This window comes from Oreochromis aureus, linkage group 18 (assembly GCF_013358895.1).
Source record: "Oreochromis aureus strain Israel breed Guangdong linkage group 18, ZZ_aureus, whole genome shotgun sequence".
Classification (NCBI taxonomy): Eukaryota; Metazoa; Chordata; class Actinopteri; order Cichliformes; family Cichlidae; genus Oreochromis; species Oreochromis aureus.
This window is the reverse complement of record NC_052959.1, coordinates 10,736,764-10,760,572: the sequence shown is the minus strand read 5'-3', so window position 1 is coordinate 10,760,572 and position 23,809 is coordinate 10,736,764. Positions and strand designations below refer to the sequence as shown.

The window sequence follows — 23,809 nt, the reverse complement described above, 5'->3', positions numbered from 1 at the left end:
GTGATGGGTCAGAAAGTACGAAAACCCAGAAACAAAGTCACTGTTACAAATGTTTAATTTGTGCATTCATGATGGGCAACAAACAATGACTGCAACAATGCCTTTGATTTTCTTTGTTTGTTTTTTTTTACACCGGAGGATGAAGAGCAACTGCTGTGAGTACTTGGTGTACCATCCATAAAGTTCATCTGTTCTGGCAACAACATGCACAAGCAAAAGAATAATAATAAAAAAACAAAACACTTTGTACAATCTATTTTCATTAAGAAACGTTGATAATTAAAAACTATTGATAAAATTAGTGCTTTCAGCTTAATTGTGTACATACAGTATGTATATATATTTATATAAAATATACCCTGCCCTCCCCCTGTAGTGATTCATAAACAGGTCTGCAACATTTGAGTCAGTTTATACAGAACAGCCACACTGACAGAGTGCTGTGCCCCCTATGTCAGCTACAACATGTAACCTGAACAACAGGAAGCTTTCAAATGGCTTCTGGATGGAGACCTGAAGTTACTATGAGCTTTGTAGCCTCTCATTTCCAAAGCAACAGCTGAGGACACCGACTTCTGCACAAAACCACCTCATTAAATCTGCCTTTATGTAAACTTTCAGTCTGTCAGATTGTTTAAACTACAGAGAGCCGTTCCTCTGCTACTCCCGAGGAGGACAGGATGAGTTTGGTTTCGGTAGCTGTAACTGGGCGAGACGCTTTAGTGTCTTTACTGAGGTAAGAGAGAAAAAAAAAAGTCAAGTCCAACACACAAGGTTGTTCTGTAAGGACAAAGGAATCAAAGCAAAAACAAAAACAGAGGTCATATAATGTTATGGTTTGATCGGGATGCTCGACTGGATACTGTATCAACTCCACAGCTGGTCACTAAAAGCAGCAGAGCCACTAGAGGGCACCAGACAGAAGATAATTTTAGTGTTTTTCATCATTTTTTTTCCCCCAGCCAAAGGGCATTTTAATGAACTCAGCTCAAAATAAACAGTAATTCATTTACCAGTTTGGGTGGTGTGTAAGACATGGAAGCTTCAGGTGGACACACTGGGAGGAAAAGGAGGTAAACTGGACTGTAGACAAAGACTGGACCGCTAGACCCAAAAGAATATGTAGTGAATACTCTTACTTGGTTTTCAAGTCAAGAAGCAGTAGTAGTAGTAGTCGTCAAGATGTTTTGTTGTTGTTGACTATTCAGTGACGATGCTTTAAGCACTTCAAATTCAATGAGCGCCACTTTCAGATGCGATTGCTGCAGGACTTTACAGTGAGATAAGCTACGGCGAGGGCTTCGAGACTAACGAAAAAAAACAAAATAAAATATACGACTGAATATAATCTGTACAGATCAAAAAAATTGAAAACAGTGACTCTAAATAGCACGATTGTGATGTTGCCGTTTTCTCAGAGTTCATGTGGAAAACATTCTCAGTGGTCAGACAACGGACACGATGGCAGTCTGTACAGGAGGACATCCCTCCTCCTTCACTCTCCAACTACAAAATTCATTCTTTTTTTCCTCTCCTTTAAAAAAAAAAAAGTTCTTCATGTAGATGTAAAAAAGAAAAAAAAAAGAAAAAGTAGTTGTTAAGTGTGGGTCCTCAGGAGGCATCTGGACTTTCTTCTCAATGGCACACAGTTCTGCCTGAAAGCTCCTCCCCAAACATGAGGGGCAGGGAAGAGTTTGTCTGTTCTTGTTTAAGGATTTAAAAAACAAACAAACAAAAAACGGGATCTACAGTCATTGCTGTGCTTGCTGGTTCACAGTGTGTGTGTGTGTGTGAGTGTGTTTGGAAGGGATTCAGGCGAAGCTAACACCAGTCAGCGATGTAGTCAAAGTCAGAGAACAGGTTCTGCTCCTCGGAGTTCAGCACTCGGGGTTCCCTGGGCGGGGTTAAGATTGGAGCCTCTGAGGTAAATTCATCGTCGAAGTTGCTGACGTCGTTGTTGCCCTGGATGGTCGGGACGAACGGCGGCTTCACCTTCTTGGCCAAAAGTGCGGCCCAATCGATGGTCTATCAATAAAGACAGAAAGAGCGAGTGGGTAACAGCAGCGTTCTTTTCTTTGATTACCACAGTGATAACTTTCTCTTTGCCTCTTACCCTGAAGAAGAGATGTTTCTTAACCTCCTCTGCATCCTTTTCTCCTGCTCCCAGCCGTCTTTCTGGGCTCCTCCTCAAAAGCTGAGCACAAAGACAAAAAATATAATGTTAAAGTTTACTCCCAGGAGCACGAAGAGACCATTTCTTGTCTGTCTACACACCCTCCTCATGATGGAGATGGCCTCAGTTGAGAGGAAGCGTGGATAGCGGACTTCATCGTTGACAATACTGTCAAATACCTCCTCTTCATCGTCGCCGGGAAAGGGTGACTGAAAGAGAGACGTGCCAAGGAAAAAAAAAAACAAAAAAACAACTTATGTAAGGAACATATTCAAGAAATAAATGATTGATCCTTGACGAAACACGTGCTCACCTCTCCAACCAGCATCTCAAAGATGAGGACGCCCAGGCCCCACCAGTCCACTGCGCGGGTGTACGACGTTTCAGTTAAAACCTCCGGAGCTAAAAACTCCGGTGTGCCACAAAACGTGCTGGTGCGATCCCTGAAACCCATTCCTGAAGACAGCACAGTGCACGTCCATCACTCCAAAACAAATCTATACATGTACCTCCAACAACTGATGGAGCAAGTTCATAACTCTTGTCTGAAGATCTTACAGCACAGGAGTGAACAATCTACCGCAGGGTTATGCTTTCAATAACTCTCAAAGTTTCAATTTGACATCATCATCCATTTACCTTCTTTGCAAAGCCCAAAGTCAGCAATCTTTACATAGCCCTCTGTATCCAGGAGCAGGTTATCTAGCTTCAAATCTCTGAAAATTGCAACGAGAGCAAAAATAACTTTTGGGACCCTGATGCTTTGAATTGAAATATTACTTTAAATTTCTCAGACCTTACCTGTACACAATCTTATGGTCATGTAAAAACTGTAATCCCAAAACAACGCAGGCTGCATAAAACCTGCAAAAAGGCACAAAAAACACAGGAGATTTAGACGACGTGCCGCTGTGAGAGTTTGTGCTCCTGCCCGCACGTTAACAAGACACTCACACAGCCCTGGGCTCAGAGAAAACATCAGCGTGGATGTGCATCATCAGGTCGCCTCCCGCCGCGTACTCCATCACAAAGCAAACGTGCTCCTGCGTCTGGAAACACGCAAACAAGTTGACCAGGAACGGGTGACGGACGCTGTTCACCGTTTCAAAGATCCTCTTCTCGCACATCAGACTGGCAAAGAGAGGAGGAAGCTCTGAGTCACCACATCACACCGAAGTGACCTGACAGTGGGTTTTTTTGTGAGAGAGCTTTAAGTGAGTACCTGTCGACCTCATCGCGAGCCACAATGTCTCCTTTCTTTAGAGCTTTGATAGCAAACATCTCTCCAGTGCTTTTGTATTCTGCTAAAAGCACCTGTGGAGGAGATGAACACTTCAGTTTTTTGCCTGCTTGATTTGGCTACTAAAAGTTATTCAGTCCACAGAAAATTTATTGCAAACATTTTTTTTTAATTGACTAAACATACTCTTAATATAGTAGCCAAAGAAATGTCAGGAATAATAAGCCAGTAATGAAGACAATGATCAGCAGCATTTTTATTCAAAGTACCTTTCCAAAGTGACCACGTCCAAGGACAGCCACGCATTTAAAGTCTTGGAGACTGAAGTGGAACGGCTCTTCTTCCCTAGAAGGAGACCAGTGCATACATCAGTGTACTCACTCCATTTCAGTGTAAAATCAACCTGCATGAAACTTTAAAGTTACAGGAAAACAAAACAAAACAAGGAAAGAGACACCAGCATGAAAATTCAGTGACATGGAGCCAACACCAGGGGGCAGTGTTTAACCCAGTGTAATTTGTTTTGAGTAGTAAGGGCCAGTTTGATTTATTTATTTATTTATTTTTATATTTAAGAAAAAAAATAATATTTCAGAAAATAATCTGAAATGAACAAACCTGACTGGTTTCCTTCAAATAAAAAACAAAAACATTCATCAATTCAAAGCTTTAAAAGCAGCGTATACATGGTAAGCAGTGACCCTCCTTACCTTATCTCTGTGTCTTTCTGAATGGCTGTAAGCTCCAGGTCCGGATGCTGGAACTCATGGTGCACCACTCCATCCATATCTGGCTTCATCACTGTGCTGATTCTCTTGTTGAGGAAGTCAAATGAGGAGAGTGCATCCTGCGGAGAGGAAACAGGAGAACAGAAGGACAGAAAGAGATACACAGGGTAAAATATGAAAACAGTGCTGGTCACCAATTTGTTGTGTCTTTATATTTACGAGTTCAGTCTTTAGTTTTTATCTACAGGGAAACAATGTTGGAGAAACAAAGGTTTTCTATTAGAGAATCTAACTAACAGAGCATTTGCAAAACATAATTCAAAAATCATTTCTCTCAGTGCGTAACATAATCTAATAATTCCTTCCTTTTTCTTTTTTCTTAAATTTCACTTGTTTGGCAACAACACACTTCCTTCCAGCTGACAGGAATGAGGCCCAGCATGGTGGATTTTTACCCACAGGAGATTCTCAGAGAGCTCAGCATGACTGCATCTGTGATTGTATCAGCTCGCATGCGTCTTATCACCACTTCTTGTAATTCCTTAAACAAAACCATACCTGTACTTCCTCCTTGTCAGAAACCCTGTGATGCACTTGTGGTTCTCGGATGTCATCGGGTATGGAGTAACGTTTGGGCCCAGGAGTGGGCTCTTTGTCGAAGTCCAGCTTGGTCACCAGCGGGTCGCTGTGTAAGGGACAGAAGTACAGCAGTGGTGAAAGTTTTTCTTACTGAGCAGCTGTGCCCATAGACGCCCATGTAAAAATGGCAAACGTTACAGCATTAAAAAGCATGTTTACGTGTTTTGGAAACATGTTTTAATGTAATCATCCGACTGATCACATGACCTGTTGGTGTGGTACAGCCTGTCCGAGAAGTTCTGGTGAGTAAAAATCTTTGCAATGCAGCGATACACTTTATGGAGCTATGCAGATGCTAAACAAGCTTGCTAGCATTAGTTAATTACTTAGCACCCCACAAGAAGGCAGAGATCAAAATAAAATTGCTGATGTCACAGTGGCTATACACATCTTTTATATACAGTCTGTGGTTGCTGTATGGCTGTGTACCTGCTGGGTGTGGGTGAACCAGGCAGGCTGCTGGATCCAGTCTCAGCCGCCTGTGGGCTGAAGGAGTTTGTGCTGACAGTTGGTATGGCTCTTCTTACCAGACGGCCCCAGGTGGCGATGTTGATGTTCATCTGAGGGGCTCGCAGGAAAGTTTTACCTGACAACGAGTAAAAGACAGGAAAAAGACTATAAGGAAAAAATGAATAATGGAAGAAGAGAATCAGGAATATGCACCAAATAAGTAAGGGACCCAAGGAAAATTACATACAGTACTTAGTAAATGTATGAACACTGGAGGATAATTGAATATATTTAAACACGCAACCCAACCAAGAATCCATCACTGCTGCCTCAGAAATAAGAGCATGTGATGGGTTCACAGCAACGACTCACCTTGCTGTTTGGAGAAAATCTTCTTTTGTCTTTGCAACTTTGGTCGTCTCTCTATGACAGGGTTGAAAAATGTTACCTGAAAACAGAGAAATAAAAAAGTAATTTCACAAAAAAAAAACCCCATCTGTTTCCTGTGCATTCTTTACTCCTGTGCAAATACACATGTCTGTAGTTATGCACAAGCATAGGACACGCTGTCGCAAGACTAGAAACTAACACAAAAGTGTGCCAAATCACGAACACCCGTAACACTTTACAGATTTCTGTCAGGATTAGATCACACTGAAAAAGCTCCACATCTAATCTTGGAATCTTACAGTAAAGCTTTATGATTTTTTTTTTTTTTGTTTAACGTTATGCATGAGTAATTTTACACACAACCTCTTTTAAACTACACTTCTGATGCAGACACTGTTTGAGGCAAGTGACTGTCATTAGATTGTTTTTATCTGTGAGAGATTATTTAAAACCCGTCTTGCAACAAAAGCTTAACAATCACACTTAGTTTACGTCAAGTTATTTCAGAATTCAACCTTCAGGCTGCTCCAGATATCATTTTATTGGCAGTTTTTATTCTAATCCTGGATCTGTTTGATATCGAGGAGATGGGATACCCTCAATAACAGCTGACTAAGTGCAGAAGCCCCACCCACCTGCTGCTTAAACCTTCTCTTTACAAGGGGCAGGCAATCAGAAGAAAGCTGGCTTAAAGGCAGAGGAGCTAAAAACAGCTTGTTTCAGACAGTGGATGAACCCTGTAATGAAACTGCTCTATTAAAGGTGATGAAAAAACCAGAAAACAAAAAACATGGAGTTGGAAATCTCCATAATACGTTTGAAATATTCTTCTGTGGACAGACTTTACCAAGATTCCAGTCTAGGTCTTCTCAGAGTATTTATTTCTTATAATTTACAATTTTTTTCAAGTTTAAAAGTGAGCTTTTACAAGCAAAAAGATCACCAACTGACACACTTCACCATGTTTCCAATTTTATTTACTATATTATAAGTATGTCTATCCATACATGCCCTACCAGATATTGTTTAATTGTGACCAGTCAAAGCTAATTTACTACTTAAATTACTTTTTTCAATTTTTAGATTACTAAAATATGCCAACAGTTACAACTACTTATCCCCCTTTTATGAAATTAAATGAACTGAAATGGTGTTTGTATACCTCAGCAAACAGCATTCCCTGTGGCTCCAGGTACAAACACATTCCATGACGCTGGTTGTCCAGGAAGTCCTCCAGCCGCAGAAACTTGACAGCACAGAGTGAACGCCAGTCCCGCCAGTACACAGCAATCTCCAGCTCCCGGGACTGCAGGAAAGCGCCACAGAGACGCACAGAGAGCAACGCAAAGATGTGAAACTCACCGACCGTGCTGTATAAACACAGAGTCAACAGCACAGGTGTAGTTCAAGGGTGGAAATGTGTGTGTTACCCGGTCCAGCTCCAATGTAAACTTCTGGTCCCAGGCCTGATTGCTGACTGGTTTCCAGCTTGTCTGTCCTACCACTGTGTTGTCCAGCTTCAACACTGCACTGATCTCATCTGAGGAAAAAGCACTGAGCTTTTAACAAAACCCCAATTCTATCCCAGTTGGTATTGAACAGACAGTTGCTTCACTTCACCTATATTACAGTTTCAGGTGTAATTTGCTCTGGGTCATGCCCACACTTTATGTAAACAAATCATTTGTTTGTGAATCAGCACGATATCACAGTTCATCTTTTGGTAAATATTTTGTGACCGAGATCAGATGTACTTACTGGAGAGTTCCTCGCTCTTTGTTAAGTTCCTTGAGCTCACGCCGCGGTTTCGGTTTGCTCGGCTGATGAAGGACGAGCGGGTCTCGCTGGGGCTCCAGCCAGGCAGCGGGACAGATGCAGCTTTGGAACGACCTGGGACATTTTCCAGTAGATCCTGACAACCCATTAGCCTGACGTCTAATGTGCCTGGAGATGAGCGAGGACAGCACACACACGTTATACAATTGCTCCTGCACAAATTTGTTCCCACTTCAAGTGACACCGTGTACTGGTCTAATGAGCTAGCCCAGTTTACTGTCTGCTCCTAAACTGGACTATAATTTGTGCACCTCCAAATATCTTGGGGGGGGGGGGGGACAAAAACAAACAAACAAACAAAAAACAACCAACCAGATCTGATTGGCTAATAATCCATCTTCTTTTTTTGATTCAACAGCAAAAAGTACACACTGTATTACAACCAAAAATAAAAACCAGCCCACACAGATCAGCTCAGTATACTTAAAAGTGGATAAAACTTTAAATTAAAGGGTAAAGACACAAAAAAAAAACCAAAACAACAACAATAGGCCACCTTAAGAAACTGAGTCATATTTGCACTGTTAGCGATTAGGAACAGCTCAATAGTCCAGTTACCTGTGAGTGCTGCAGGCTTGGTCACGGTGCTGTACTGTGGGAAGATGATACTGGATCTGGGACTGAGGGCTGGTGACGACAGCAGGGACAGCTCTTCTATGATGCTGTTGCTGCGAGGATGGTTTTTAGGCAACTCAGCGAGGCGTTGCTCCAAGGAATATCGCAAAAGGTCGAGCTTTTGACTGGACTCATTGAAACGAGCCTGGGCCTGAAGGAAAGGAAGAGGAGGAGGCAGCGAATTAAGACAGATTGAAAGGAAACTATTTTCTACAGCAGTCCAGGGATCCATTTCAACTCAAGTCTAAGATTACGTGATAGATTTTGACTTGTTCAGTTTTACACAGCCTACCTCTGAATGTGCCCTCTTTTCTGTGACTTTTCCAGAGCCCAGAAGTTTCATGACATTCTTGGCTCCCTCGGCTACCGCAGCCTCTATCTTGGCGTGGTGACACAGCTCCTCCACCCGCAGGTCTAAAGGGCTGATGATGGGCTTTTCTGGAGTACAAGGTCACACTTAAATCATTCACTCTGATGACATCTGATTTATAACCACTGTTTCTGTCTTACTGTTTTAATCTCCTCAGAAAAAACAAAACAAAATAAAAACAAAAAAAACTCTGAAGGAAGGGAAGGCTCACCCATCACATCATTGTTCTCAAAGCTCAGCTCGCTGGCCTGGCTGGCCTTGAGGATCTGCATCCTGATGAACTCAATCTTCGTCTTGCTGTCCTGAAGCATCTGCTGAGCGGCCGCTAGCAACTTACGATCCTGTGAGTAAAATTGGAAACTAAAGCATCACTGCTCATTAGGGAGGTACTTTATCTCTACATACCACTGATGACCAAATCAGAGGATTCAATAACATTTTGTCTAAATGCACCTAATCCCTCTGCACGTGTTCTGTTTTGTTGCATGTAACACAAAAAGACGCCCGTTCGTGCCATTAATTGGACTTGAAGTCCAAATGACAACATGGAAAATCTTATTCACTAAAGAAAAAAAAAAAGAAAAGAAAAGTGTGCACTGCTGTGTTTGCTGAACCTTTCCTACGTGCAAACACACACTGGAGTAAGCAAACTCCACCCCAAATTCCTGTTAAGTTTAAATCCTGGTTGTTGATATCTGTGCTTGCAGGAAAGGCCTCCGTTCAGCAGGCACTTCCTCTCTGACATCAGGAGAGGACTAGTTCCAACTGGAAGGTGCCTCCGTCGGTCTGACAGGGAAAGGTCGCTTACACCCGCCCCAGCCAGACAGACAGACAATGCAAATCAATTTACAGCTCCCTTTATTGCATTAGAGTTTTCAAACTACACTCACCAGAATTTCAAGTGTCCTCCACCGAAACAGTTTTATTAACAATATCCTGCAATAAAAAGCTAAATTATATCATTTCAAAGCAGAAGAGTTTTCGGTTTTTGGTGGGTGGTGATTACATGAGTAAGTCTTGTCTATGTACAGTAAAGGCAAGGGGCCTCATTCACAAACAGTTGGTACTCACAAACTCAAAGTTAAACCACATGATTCACGCACAAATCTGGGATTCCTCAAAATATCCTTAACCTCAGTTTGCTTCATTACAAATGTAGAACTGCCTCAAGCAGAGTATATGAACAAAGACGCAGCTCTCTTCAATGAAAAAAAAAAACAAACAAAAAATGTTTTAAGTAGTCACACAGTTTACCTAAATGACATTAATATAACCACACACTGGTTAAAAAGGTAATAACCTATCATCACACTAGATTTCAGCATTTTTGCAGTTATTCCCAGTGGGCCACTCATCTTGGATGGACAGATCAGGTGGTCCTTGGTCTCCACCTGCTACAGGACACTACCACCTTTATATTTCTAACACACTGTTGCTCCTCAGAACTCTGCTCTTTCAAGCTTCAAACTCAACACAATTTTGTTTCAGTTTCTTCAGCTGTGAATTATTTCCTTCTTTAGAGTCCAAGCGTCACTCTTACAGCAGTTCCACCACTCTTTGCATGGTACACCTCTAGGCAAACGCGTCTCCTCACGAGAAACCAGGGAGTGGCAGTACGCTAGCGCAGCGCAAACTCACTTACATACACATGGTGACAAAATGGGTCGGTGTGCATGTTTCATGAAACCAAAGGCACCATGTCTGTTTTTGTTAAGGAAATAAAACCCAAATTAACACACAAAAAAAAAAAAGTTAGAAATAATGTTGTTACAGTGCCGCTAATCTTCCTTCGACTCTGCTTAAAACCTCTTTGGGGTTTGCCAATGATTCCAATTCAGCGCAGCAGAAACCCTGAGTGGAGATGACACCCCAGAAACCCCAGACTACACCAAACCATCTACTACACACCGGCTTGAATTACTACTGACGGATACAAGGGCCGAGCTGAACATGAGAGGCTCTCGGCTGTTATTACCGGTCTTCGTGACTTAACGCACACCTCCCAACTAAATTATAGTCCTCCCTGACACTGTGGATTCGAGGACACACAAGGACCACAAGAGCTTTGTGAACAAACAGCGGTGCATATGACACACAGTATGTGTCAGCGCCTTCTCCCGTTTCCTCCTCCCCTACAGTGAAGCTATAAAAGCAAACCTGCCATGCAGCCTGGCATTCATAATGGCAACAGGCCAGCCAGCTCCAGTTAACATGCGATTATGCTCACAGCACCTTTCGGCAAAGACTTTACCTTAAGTAGTCTAAGCACTTGTGATTATGAGTCTGGAAACTCTGACAACCTGTGGTACAAAAATTACACTAAGTAGTGTTTTGGAAAAAGGTCAAATCAGATACTCAGATTAACCAGCAAGCCTCATTATTTGTTCATAATGACTTTTAATTAAGCAAGATTTGTACTTGCAGGATCAAGGATTTTTTTTAATAGTAGTGAGCCCCTTAAGTAAATTCATTCCTCACTGTGATGAAGCATGCTAAAGTCCTGGTAAGGCAGACACACTTTGTGCTGTCATTTTCTGAGTAAATACACAATTACATGTAGATATGTGAAAACTCTTAACAGATCAGTGATGCTCACAAATTTCACAGGAAAATTGGTCCTACTGTTATCATGGCAGTCTACCACTTAGTGGTGGTGGGAAAGCAATCTACTGAAATGCTGACAGCTCATAAGAAGACGGCTATAATGCTGAATCTGTACTGTTGCATTTTATTCGTTTTCCAAAGTAGTAAAGATATGTCAGCTTTTTTAAACTGTTAAAAAAAAAAAAATAAATAATCACAATCATTTGCCACCCAAATCACCTGGACTGAGATGACAAAAAACACTCATACTGTGGTTACAGGTGGTGTTTTTGCTTACTTGCTTTCTTTAAGCTTCCAGGAGCAGAACATTTGGTTTTTAGTTGTTGAATTTAAATGAGGTTCAGGCTAAACCCACACAGCTCAAAACGGCACTATACCGACTGGTTTGAAGTGTGCCCATTGACTGTATAAACACACAATATGTTTACTTTAAGGTAATAATGTTACAACCCAGCAACATCATCGTTTGTACACAACTGTGGCTAATATTTTGTGTCTAGATCTCAGCATTGTTATTTTTACTGAACAAAGACTAAAACAGAAGAAGCAGTCAGCTATGTGGAAGTGAATCTATTCATTAAATAAAGTATCATCAGAATGTGTCTGAAGCAAAGCAAGCCTGAATCTCTGGGTAACCCTTTGCCTACCTTGGAGGACCCGTTGGAGTACATCTGAATCATGTTCTCAGCGCCCTGTTTGACTTTTAGCTCAATGTCAACCTGCCGTTTTAAGGCCGCCAGTCGGTTGCTGCTGGTGCACATTCTTGCTTCGCTGTTAGGGGTACCTGGTGTTAAAGGGCATTCTGGGTAAAGGAAGAGAAAAGAAAAAAAAAAGTTAGCATCTTATGGCCATCTGGAAACAATTGTAGACGTGACATCAAGCATGTTACGTTTGGCACAAATATACACAGGCTACAAAAATTAACTGAGCATGTGTGCGCCATTTTTTACTAAGCTAAACAATCCTGCAGCGCTGCAAAATGATTGATAAACTTTGCTTATAAAGCGTGTCCGGTTGCAACTTCAGTGGACACTTTACATGCTCAGAAGGGTGTGCTGTTTATGACTTGATGAGGTTTGTTAGCACAATTCTCCATTTGACTCAGCACAAAAAAAACTACTACAGAAGTCAACAACATTAGGATTAAGAAATCTATTGTCAACTAAGCTTTGTTTTTGCTCAGAACGGAAATCCTTCAAATGTGAAGCCACAACTATTCAGTCTGAGTTTGGCTTTAATGCTTTGGTATTCAGGAGTTGTAATATGAAAGGCTGTCATTTCTGATCTCAGCTCATTGACTCTCTCCTGAAGTCTGCGCTGTTCCAACAGTACAGGGAAACCCCTGCGGCCATCTCTATTCTACACAATTTAAAAACAACAACAACAACAACAACAACAACAACAAAACAACACACAAGTGTGAACATGCAGATGGATTGCCAGTACTAGTGCCTATACTGTTTATGCAAAGACAAAGTAAACCCAAAAAAGGTACATGCAACAGAATACCAACTCTTAAAAATGATCTATGTCCAGATCCCACAGGCTACAAAGACTAAACACTAATCTGTCCATACATCTGTAGGTATTTAATTGTTTTCCTTTTACACATAAATGCACACAGACCAACACACACAGATACTTAAACCCACTATTGTCTACTCTCAGAGATGGACCACAGTTCTAGTGGACAGGTTCACTGTTTTGTTTTTTTGGTCAAGTCTGAACTTGAAAGGTGCAGGGAAAAAAGAAAAGAAAAAAGAAAGAAAGAAAAAAAACCCTCCCCAAGCTGATCATTGCAGCTGAAAGCAGAGCAGAACATTCACTCTCACACACACACACCACACACCACACACACACACACACACACGGGTGAGGTGGGCAAAAAAAACCTGCCCGACTTCTCCTGACTTGACTTGCAAGTTGAGTTTCAGAGGCTATGTTGTCATAAAGCTAGCTGTCTTAGAAAAGAGTCAGAGCATTCTTTAAGTGAGCCCACATCTGAAGCATTAACCCTTCCAATCTGTGGCAAGGTCCTTTAACATAGTACTCTTCATTATGTATTTAACTTCTAGCCTTTAAGCTCAGCTCTGTTTTTTAGTGAGTTTTCCAAATCCAAAGACACATGACATAACCAAAGACCAACAGTTCACTGAAGGTGTCAAGACCCAAAATAACACTGGCAAAGAAACGGCGCTGTACTCTGAGACACAGCCAGATGCAGATAACAATAACCAGCAGGCAGGTCTGTGATTCATTCTGTCCAAATGCTTCATCAAAACACCCTCTAACGATTCCTTTGAGCACCTGCGGGATACGGGCAAAAAGGAAGTACCTTATTCTTTGAACTAAAAGTCTAAATGATTCATCTAATGAAACTTAATAAGCTGAGAGAGCGCTTCACTGCTGAGTTTTCTGTTAATGTGGAGGAGGGGAGGATGCTAGTCCTTCCAGGGTAACGCTTTGATATGGTGACACACTTGAAGAGGTAGGGCTAGACAAGAAAAACAGAGTATTTGCAGAAAAGCCTGTGGAGCAAGGTGAGAATTTTAGAGGTGCTCGGGGCAAAACTGTCACAGGACATTATTTAAAAAGACACATGCAGAAGTGCTGCTTGTGTCATCTAGTACATGCCTGGGGCTTTCCTCTTTGCTTGGGGGTGCGGTTTGGCTGAGGTCGCATCGAGCCAAGAATTTAAGGACTACACCCCCCGCCTCTTCCAAGAGTGATCCAGTCCCTGCTGGGCTGTAGGACAAGATAGCTGCAGGGCTGATGTCACTGCTGGACAATTGACAAGGGGAACCCTCCCTCAGATTAACCCCATCTGCATCTGATGAGAAGGCAATGAGACATGCTTACACAGTCTAAACTAGTACATCGTGAGTGGGAACCTTAAACCTGTGTGTGATTAGCGGTAGGCAAACAGATTGGGACTTAACAACAGACGATCTTGGGGTTATTTTTCTTTATGAATGAGATCATATGTGACAGAGAGACCTGACTGGTGTCCCTTCATCAGAGCTGCTGCTCACACAGAGCGCCTGAGTGCGAGTCAGTCCATTTCTGGCCTCTTCAGCTGAGTGGCGGAGAATAACCAGAGCCCCCTCAACTTTCTCCTGGAACAGAAACACATTCTGGGCTGTTCGCAGAGACAGAGCAACTCCTTCCTGCTAATTCAGGAAACAAGAGCTGAACATATTTCAAGAAGCTGTCTCATGTCTAAGGAGCTGAACTGCGCTCAGTCCCTCTTGGCCATTTTTGCGATGGCCAGCGACATTCCACTGGCCTCACGTCACTTAAAAAGAAAGCCCTTGTTCACCAGATAGGTCGCAGAGTCAGGCTAAATTTGTTTTCACTTAAGATAACCATTTACCAAGACAACTTCCCTTCCCTCCTCCAGCAAACAAACGCACACACTCACACACACATCCCTCCTCATCAACTTCCTATTGTCAAATGAGCCGGGACAATGTGACGGCGACAGGCAGACAAATACCATTCCTTCTCTTCCTGAATTCGCGCAGACATTTGCCACCAACAGCTACCCTAAAAGGCAGCTACTGTAACAAAAAGCGCACTGAATGCACAGATGCTGCTGCGGTCCACTCTCTCCACATTCCACTGTTGTCAACAAATGCAAAGGAGCAGGCTTTCAACAGCCTCGGAGAGGAACAATCGACAGCTCATTGTAACTGCCACGGGAATGTGGAATGCAACAATGTCAGCCTCTGGAGAGTGAGTCACCTCCAAACACTGAATGTGCTCTGTGTGTGTGTTTACATAGGTGCTCGTCTAACACAACAGAGACAAATTTATTTGATGCTGTGCATTTACAGCTAAACCACAAGACTGCTACACAGACATTAACTGGAAGAGTGGTCAGTTGCCTTATGTGACCTGGATAAACTTATAGCTGAGAATGAATTTGTCTTTAAAAAACACTGGCTGCACACAAGAATGCCAGCGTATGATCATGACTGCAAACAAGACGACAATAAATGTGAACACATTAAGATATAAAGAAACAGAGCTTCATAATAAGACTTTAATATATAAAAATATGTGTCCAAGACCATGACTCCTGGACTGTGCTGTTATTTGCAACAAGCCAATTAGGACTGGAGCTACAGTTTAATTTCATCAGTTCTTCATCTGTTAATTATTCAGCGAGTTTTCTGTCATATAAGACAATTAAACAAACACTGTGTGTATATGAAAAACTGTGTATGTGAAGCTTAAAGTAAACTAAACGTCAGGTATTTGGTTCTAAATAGAGGCTGTCCATCTGATGGTGGAGACACATGGGTGTATTGATTTGGTTACAGTTTTTACCAAAGCTTAAATTAGAGTTTCAGCCCTGTAAACCTGATGTAGGCAGCTTTTGTAATTATGAAGTTATGACAGACTTCCAAGACTTTTAACATGGAAAATATTCATCGTATGAAGGCTAACCTTTGCATGGCATTATTACATTTACTTAAGTGGCTGTACAAAAACTTAAGAGGGAACATTATTTTTCTGATGGTTAATTATTTGACTACTTATATTAAACCCTTCCTACTTTGGTACCATCTATTGAATCTGACCCTGCTCTCCTTTAGTGCTTGTGTAATTACCTAGCACTTCTTCGGGGTCTTTTACCACAATGTGGGCGTTAAGTTCTTGTAGCTCCTGATGAAGCTCCTCGACCTTCTTGTTAGATTTTTTCAGCATGTTGTCAACGTAAGCCAGGCTCTTCTTATCTGTGGTGACCTGAGAGGCGGAAAAATGAGAGGAGACCACTCAAAGCCTTGAAAAGCATCTCCATTAACTTAATCATAAATGTGATGTTATTAGACATGGGAGAGATAGAGAAAACTGCACAATATATTTAGATTTAGATATTTTGAGGGAAACGGAGGATACTTTAAAATTATATCTCTGACATTACCTTTCGCAGGTTCTCTGCACCCTCTTTGATCTTTAGTTCCTTACGGATCTCACGGCGGATCTGCTCCTTGATCTCATCCAGCTTTTGTTGGACCATGGTGTCCGACAGGTCCAGGTTGTGTCCCAGACCGAGGCGCTCTGCCACCTGTTGGCCCCGGGCATCCCCCTGGAGGAGGAGGAGGAACAAAAAAAGAGCAGATAAGGTAAAGATGTGGAATGTAATTAAGAGTAGTTCAGCAAGGGAGGAGAAGAAGAAGAGAAAAGGGATGGTAGGGGGGAAAAAAAAAGAGGAGGAAAGGACAAGCAGAGGTCAGTCACGTACTGTGCACACTGGCATTTTAAACTAGCATTTAATCAACAGGTTTTATCAATGTTAAACTATGAAGGAGAGAACAAAACTGCACCGCATTAAAGTGCAGAATTGCAAAACAGCTGAAGCTGTTGCTTCATAACATGCGTGCATTTCCATCTCGTCAAACAAAAAGGAGGAGCTAAAAACAGTTTCGTCCCAGCAGTTAGAGTTTCTCACAATCACAAACAAAGTTCAGGTGAAATCTGAGGCCCTGAACGCAAATATTCACCAAATCCGATAGTCACAGAATTATTCCTGGCTCAGAATGGTTCTTTGTGTGGTGACTACACATGTAAAAATGACTGATGAGCAGACAGAAGGGATTTGTATTTTATTTTAAACACAAATAGCCAATAAACACCTGGTAGATTTAATGCATCGGAAGGTGGTAATGCACCTTAATGTTGGTCAGCAAACAGCATTTAACAGCAAAAGCAGAAGAACTGTCCCCCAACAGAGACCTCAGAGTGATGAAAGGCTTGAGACATGCTGAGATTAGATGGTACTGTACAAACAAGAGAAACATGCACAGCCAGAGAGGATGGCTTTCAAAAGCTCTTGGAATTCTTTTTAATAATAAACGAAAATCAGGTCCAGTAGGAAATGCACCAGGTAAAGCCAGCAGGTCACATGACACAACTATGTACAGTCAGAGGTCTGCTTTGTTTTCCTGTTATTTTTGGCTCTTTGATAAAAGATAATACATCTTATGCTTGACATCCCATTTCAAATGTTTTCTTCTTCTAATTTTAGGATTTTTCTTTTTTTTGTCAACTTTATGATTTTATAGCTAGATATAGCAATCATTCATAGCTTTTAATGCACACATCAACAAATAAAGATCCTTAAAAAGAACTGGAAGAAGTCCACTTGCAGAGTGAAGCATATTTCACCCTTCACCTCTGTTCAGCGGGAAAGCACACAAGCCAGTTTCTTTTTCTTTAACTGACTATTTCAGTCAGACATCACAGCACAGGTGTTAACTTTTAAGATTAAGGCGATTTGAATCGGACAACATTACAATTATGCAATTCTCCTGCTTGCTGAAGCTTTTAATATTTATTGATTACCAACAAAGCTCTGGAGCCCAAAGAGGTGTTTTACCGGACACATAAATTTATATGATCTGATCACCAAGAGATTGCCAGTCTTTTTTATATTAAAGCTACTCTCAACTGCTCTCTTATTCACAAGAGGTCACCGCAGCGAGTAGTCCCGCATGTTTGATTTGACAAGTTTTTATACCAGATGCCTTTCCTGAAGCAACCCCATAGGGATGTGTGTGTTTTCCCAGGATGGAGCTGGGGATCTTTTGCTTGTGTAATACAGAAAACCACAATACTGACCCCCAAACACTAAAGAGTCCCCCTATATTATAAAATTACTATTTGAAATGAACGTGTCACATCAACTACACTGAAAATATCCATTAACAAAACACAGAGTTCAGAAATTCGGCGCAGGCAGCCCATTCATGGTGTTCTGGCATCACTCCAGCATAGTGGTGTGTTTTGAACTTGAGCTAGCCACTGTGCGTGTTGTTTTCCCTGCTGCTGTCAGTCACCGATGACCTGCATCCTTAAAACCATCACCTTAACTAAAGAGGGATTAGAAGTCGCTTCCTGAACACTTCAGCTCTGGAAGGTCATAGTACAGCATGATGATCCACTAGTATGTGAGCATCTAAGGTCTGATTATCAATATATTACATTTTATTATAAAGTCATTCAAGCAAAAGTTATTTGGCTTGAAAAATATCTCCTGATTTTAAATATGAAGTTGTCAGCATGACCTTTTAATTGTGCTCCATGGCAACAATGAATGACCGGCATTTCATTTTAACAATTAATCAAAGCAGCCAAATTGCAATAAACAAAATATTAGCCAGGCCTTTGCTTTATTATTCCAAGAATGATTTTTTGGGGAAAAATAATAAAATAATAATAAACAACAGATTCAACATGAGATAAACTCACTGCCTCGTCTTGAAAGCCCCTGGGCTGTAAGCAGAAGGACATTAACTTACTCTATTCAAGAAAACAAAGAATGATTTGTTATAATCTCTGTTGCCTTCAACCCATCAGTACGAAATTTGCACACTCATAACTGTAGTTTTAATCAGAAATCTTCAGTTTCAAGGTTTACTACTCTTTAAACTTGCTAATGAGAGGATGCTGAAAGGATCATTCTGTCTTACCACAACTTCATCGTTTTCAGCCAATTCCATCTCTAGATCCATTGAACAAACCAGTCCACGCATGTTCTGCTGACCAGCCACGATCATCTCATCAACTCCAGTGGGTTTCTGTTGTCTAATAAAGCTAATAGTATCCTCTCCCATGGAGGTGAGACGAGCGTAACCAACCGAGGCTCTGCCCAAAGCCACAATCATTCACTCCACTACGATCCGATTTTCTCCAGCTTTTTTCCTTCCCTTCTTCACACTTTCTTTCTCCTACAGACTATTGACATCAGCAGGGAAGATAAACCGTCTGAGCAGCGATGGCCAAATCCCTCTTAGCTTCTCACTCTGTGAGGTCAGAGCAGCCCAGAATGGGACCTAATCTGACTCCATGCAGAGGGCTGTGGCTAAAATTAACCCATGTTAAAAAAACAACACTGGCTGTCTACGGCAGAACAGAAAGCAGTGTGTCTGCCTTAGACAGCCAGTGTGTGTGTGTGTGTGTGTGTGTGTGTGTGTGTGTGTGTGTGTGTGTGTGTGTGTGTGTGTGTGTGTTTGTCGCTGATGGTGGAGAAAGAAATTCTCAAACAAGACTATGGTATATTGTCCTTTATCCAAGCTGCATTTCTGGTTTTCCACCTCTCTTCACAGTTACTTCCTTTCCAAGGATTGAACCCCTGTTTCACATTAAAAGCTATTTCTAGGCCCATCACCATGTACCTTAATTGATCGTTACACAAGGTACATCAGGAGCTAACCACATGCTGTTACCTGGACCAAACCCTGAATCGAGTCCCCGGCATATGACTGACAGATTAATATTAAGGAAAAGGCATCACACTTGGTAAGATGACGGCTTTCCATCAGCTTATTCCTTCCCTTCCCCCATCCCGGCCTTTCTTCTATAAGTACTGTCTTTAGAGGAAACTATACTTTGCACGTATCCTGGTTGACTCATAGGTAAAATGGAGGTCACAGCTGGGAGGGGGGTGGGGGAGTCCTCTTCTTAAGCTGGCTGCTCTGCAAAACTTGTTTGCACTGTAGCTGCATCTGCCCAATGTGGAATGACGATAGCAGGAGGACACCAGAAGAGGCCTATTTTACTGTACAACAATGCAAGGAAATCCATGAAAGGCCAATCAGATAAGGCAGAAATTAATCAGCTAGAAGACCCCGCGGGGCCTGTGTTTTAATTTTGAGATCAAATAAAAGAAAAAGACCAAACTCTCCTCTCACTGCAATACCTCACTGACTTGCTCCTTTACCTGTAACTGCTCTTATCATCTCTTGACGCTAGAACGTATCACCCCGTCAGGGGGAGTGACGTCACACTGGGAACTCAAGACTTATTAGCTTCAAAGACAAGCGGAGCAGGAATTGTAAGCAAATGTCTCCACTCACGCTACAATACATACAGTTTATGATAAATGGAGGGAACTTGCCAGTGTAGCTCTGCTGGCTGCACTGTGAAACATCCAAAGCTTCACAACAAATGTAAACAGTACCGAAAACCTTGTGGATACATATTTTGGTTGATGTTACAAAAACAGTCCTGCTGGGAACCACTTAATGCGTGTCTAAGGAAAAGCACACAAAAAAGGTGCCATATTCTTAAATGGGTAGGGCAAGGGTTACCTACAAATGTTGACCTTTGTTAATGAGCTGCTTTAGAGCTCCGGGACATGAAAGGCAACAGAGGTAAAAGCAAACATTTGGTCTGAACCTCAGGTAGAAGTAGAAGTCTAACAACAAGAGCTCCACTCACACAAAAGGACAATGCAAAGGCTGAGCCCACTATCGAAGTCTGTGCTAAAAAAGTCAAGCCCTTGCCATTTCTGTGCAAGGCCTAATCGCGGCCTACAACCCGACACCCGGTCTATCTTACCCCCACAGCTGGCTGCAGAGCACTGGCCACAGCCCTGTACTCTGAGCTGTGGCCAAAAATAGCAACACAAGCTAATAAAGATAGCTCTTACAAGTGCAACCTTCACGCAAGCCGTCTACATATCCCACGGCAAGTCAAACGGCAGGGAACGCCTCACATGTCACGTCACAGCAGCTAAAGGTCACTTCTGAGCTCCTCAGGCAGTAGGTGTCCAAAAAACCTGAATGAGAGGTAAACCACTTTCCTGCACCTGTCACCCTGCTGCGTGCATGTGGTTTGACTCCAAATTCCCAGAAGCAGGTGTTTAAATTTAGCAGAATGCCAAAGATAAAATTAAAAACTACATGTAGCTTTTAACAGGATAAAGACCCCAGCACCAGAGACACCAACACGTCCTACTGTTATTTATTCATACACACAAATTTGACACTGCCTGCCTGTTACATTATGCTGACTGTTGTTTTTATCATTCACCATCACCCACACACGACCATAAATGTGCAGTGTCAGATTTCACTCCAGATTATATTGCTAACCTTTGAGAAAGTAAAAGTGGTAAATCTTTTTATAATTTAACTGGTGTAACGGTTCTGAAACAGAGACCGAAATTATGATCCAAATGTCCACGATTCTCTTACCGTGATGGAGTTGTTAAAAGTCTGGTTGAAGTATTAATACATCATCTAGTTTTAGTCATTACGATGAAGGTTTTGCTTTTTGTTATTCATTAGCTCTAAAGAAAAACAAAAGGTATAAACCAAATTATGGTTACACTCTTTTAACTATACAATTCAACCAGTCCTCAAAGTAAGATTAGTCTGATGTGAGCTTAATCTAACTTGCATACATGTCTGTCCTTACACAACATGTACAGCATTCAAACACTAAAGATGGCTGCTCCCAGGCAATCCTGTTTAAATATAATAAGTATAAACAAGTATAGATTCTGTGTTGTATAATCTACCTAGATCATGTGTCATGTATAATTTAAGATGCACAAATTAAACACCTCATCAGTCTGAGTCATCCATACATGACAAATACAGCATTAGGTCCCCGCACCTGTGGAGGTGAGGCACCTTTCAAGTTGAACACGAGTTTTGGGGGTCACGCATAAAGCAGTGCCATCGGATAACGAGCTGTATGGATGAGCTGTTGCACAACTCAACAGTGTTTCTGATATAAAGATGCACTTGGAGGAGGGGGGGTGGGGTGACGTCACTCGAGTGAAACTGTATTAATCAGTGAGTCATAACTGTTCACACCGAACAAAAAAAAAAAAAAAAGGAGAGCGTAACACTGACTTCCAGCCTCTCTTTTAAAAACAGAAACTAGCATTGCTGTTGCAGTTGGCACTAAGCTGGCTGCTGTGGTGTCGCTGCTTATACGTTCAACCAGTTTATAACGAGCTTGGAAAAGAAAACTCCAAGCAAACCACTTAAATAAAGCATTTTCTTTACAAAGACGACATTTTTTCTTTTGGTTTGTCTAGTTTTACCACATTTTCTGCACACTGCCAGTATCTAAACACACGGCGGCAACGTTTATTTTCCAAAAAAAGTAACGCAGGTTAACTTTAACGTTAGACCTGTACGTTTACGTTAAACAGCCACTATTTAACAGCTTTTACGGTTACGCAAACGCTAAACCTCGTTTACTACAACAGGGGTCGTTACGTTAATTAACACGGCGGCTTTCGCACAAAATTCCCGGTTTTAAAGTTAGTTTGGATAATTGTGTGCCAGGCCTCAATCCATGGATAATTCCCAGTCAGCCTTCTGGGACCTAGCAGAGGCCCTGCAGTCCTCTACCATACTACTAACTCACAGCAAGCCTCGTTTTAAAGCGTTTTAATTGTTAGCCAACTTCTAACTGCATCTCTGGAGCAAGTTTGGGCACTTTTCGCAACAGTTGTCAACTTTTCCTACCTGCACGGAGTCGGCGGCCATCTTGGTTTTCGCCTTTGAATCAAATCCTACAGGGAGAGCGGAGGGAGGGGTGGTGGGACTCCAAAAACAAGCCTTGTTTTAAGTTTCCCTCTCTGACGACAAAAAAACTTCACTATTTTGACCAAACCATCGGTCATCTCGGGTACACGGAATTTCCCATGCCGTCTTCACACTTCTCTGACGCGCTCGCACCGTCCTAGCGGAGTCCAGGAGGGTGGACTGGCGCTCATAAATAAAAAGCTGAAGCATAAATCTGTCCCAGTGCAGCTGGAGAAAGAGGCGGTGGTTATAATAGAAGAGTCCGCCCAGAGGAGCTGCAGCACTGCCGGGACAGCTACTACACACATGTGATCACAAACTTCACAAAGGCTGGCCTCACTTCAGGCTAACATCCCCAAATCTTCCCCAAACACAAATAAAGAAATTAAATCAAGGCTTACATATGTGAAGCAGCTGTATTGGACATTAAAGGTGGAGGAGTAACATCAGTTAATTTAAATAAAATGCTGTTACAAGTAAAAGTCCTGCAACTATTTATATTTATTCAAAGTTGAGAAGTTAAGTGAAAGTAAAAATTTAAAAAAAGATAACATTTCAAATTTAACCCTAACCTCACTGGCCACTCTAATAAGTACAACTGTTCAAATGCTTTTAATCTAATCAGATAATCACATTTAGGCATGTAGATGAAGTCATCACAGCCTGCTGAAGTTTAAACCCAGTGACATGCAAATCTGCTGATCTGCTGGGATTTTCCCACACAACCATATACAAAATGGTCTTAATAATAGAAAATATGCAGTGACCGCCAGTTCTTTATCTGAAAATTCCTTTTGGAGGACAAATAATCACTCATTAAAACCAAGGTATGCAGAAGAGCATCTCTGAATGCACAACACATCCAACAGAAGATCACACCAGGTGGCACGCCTGTCAGCTAAGTTCATAACACTGAGGCTACAGGTCACGCAGGCTCATCAAAATTGGTCAGTAGAAGACTTGAAAAACATTCCCTGATCTGATGAGTCTTGATTTGTGCTGCGATATTCAGATGATAGTGTCACAATATGGTGTAAACTGCATGAAAGCATGGATCCATCGTGCCTTATACCACTGGCTTAGGCTGCTTGTGGTGATGTAACAATGTGATGGATATCTTTTTGCATAGCAGCTGATCCACAGTCTACCTGAGTATTGTTGCTAACCATGTCCAAGGATAAAAATAACACAAAAAAATATGTCAAATGTTAAAAATCAAATTTTATTAAAAAAAATGATATGCTCATTTGAATTTGATGCCAACATGTTTTTCAAAAAGTTGGTACAGGGGCTCCTTTCCCACTGTGCTTCCACTTCTTTTAAACAGTACTCTGTTGCTGTGGTTTTGAAGTGAGATCAGTGGCTGATATGTCACACCTCAGTGAGAAGACTTACTGCAGCATTACATAACCCACAGGGGCACGCTCT

General features: G+C 41.8%; 1 protein-coding gene across 1 annotated transcript; it reads right to left on the bottom strand.

The window, feature by feature from the left end:
• Positions 1–37: 37 nt before the first annotated feature.
• pkn2a (protein kinase N2a) lies at positions 38–22,629 on the bottom strand. The gene is made up of 23 exons (XM_031749752.2): positions 22,322–22,629; positions 15,976–16,140; positions 15,662–15,797; positions 11,693–11,847; positions 8,653–8,782; positions 8,364–8,509; positions 8,015–8,222; positions 7,379–7,564; positions 7,051–7,160; positions 6,783–6,926; positions 5,603–5,678; positions 5,210–5,366; positions 4,700–4,826; positions 4,124–4,260; positions 3,683–3,758; positions 3,396–3,487; positions 3,128–3,304; positions 2,975–3,037; positions 2,813–2,889; positions 2,487–2,629; positions 2,275–2,382; positions 2,114–2,194; positions 38–2,025 (listed from the first exon to the last, which is right to left on the bottom strand). Exons 1-23 carry the CDS (start codon positions 22,340–22,342, stop codon positions 1,822–1,824), a joined length of 2,919 nt encoding a protein of 972 aa, XP_031605612.1. The 5' UTR covers positions 22,343–22,629; the 3' UTR covers positions 38–1,821.
• Positions 22,630–23,809: the final 1,180 nt, after the last annotated feature.

Coding starts and splice junctions, on each gene's coding strand:
- pkn2a (XM_031749752.2), bottom strand. CDS start 22,342: ATGGCCGCCGACTCCGTGCAG. Junction 4,261..4,699: donor CTGACAAGGAGGAAGTACAG/GTATGGTTTTGT, acceptor TCCTCTCCGCAG/GATGCACTCTCCTCATTTGA. Junction 2,630..2,812: donor CTTTGGGCTTTGCAAAGAAG/GTAAATGGATGA, acceptor TGCTGTCTTCAG/GAATGGGTTTCAGGGATCGC.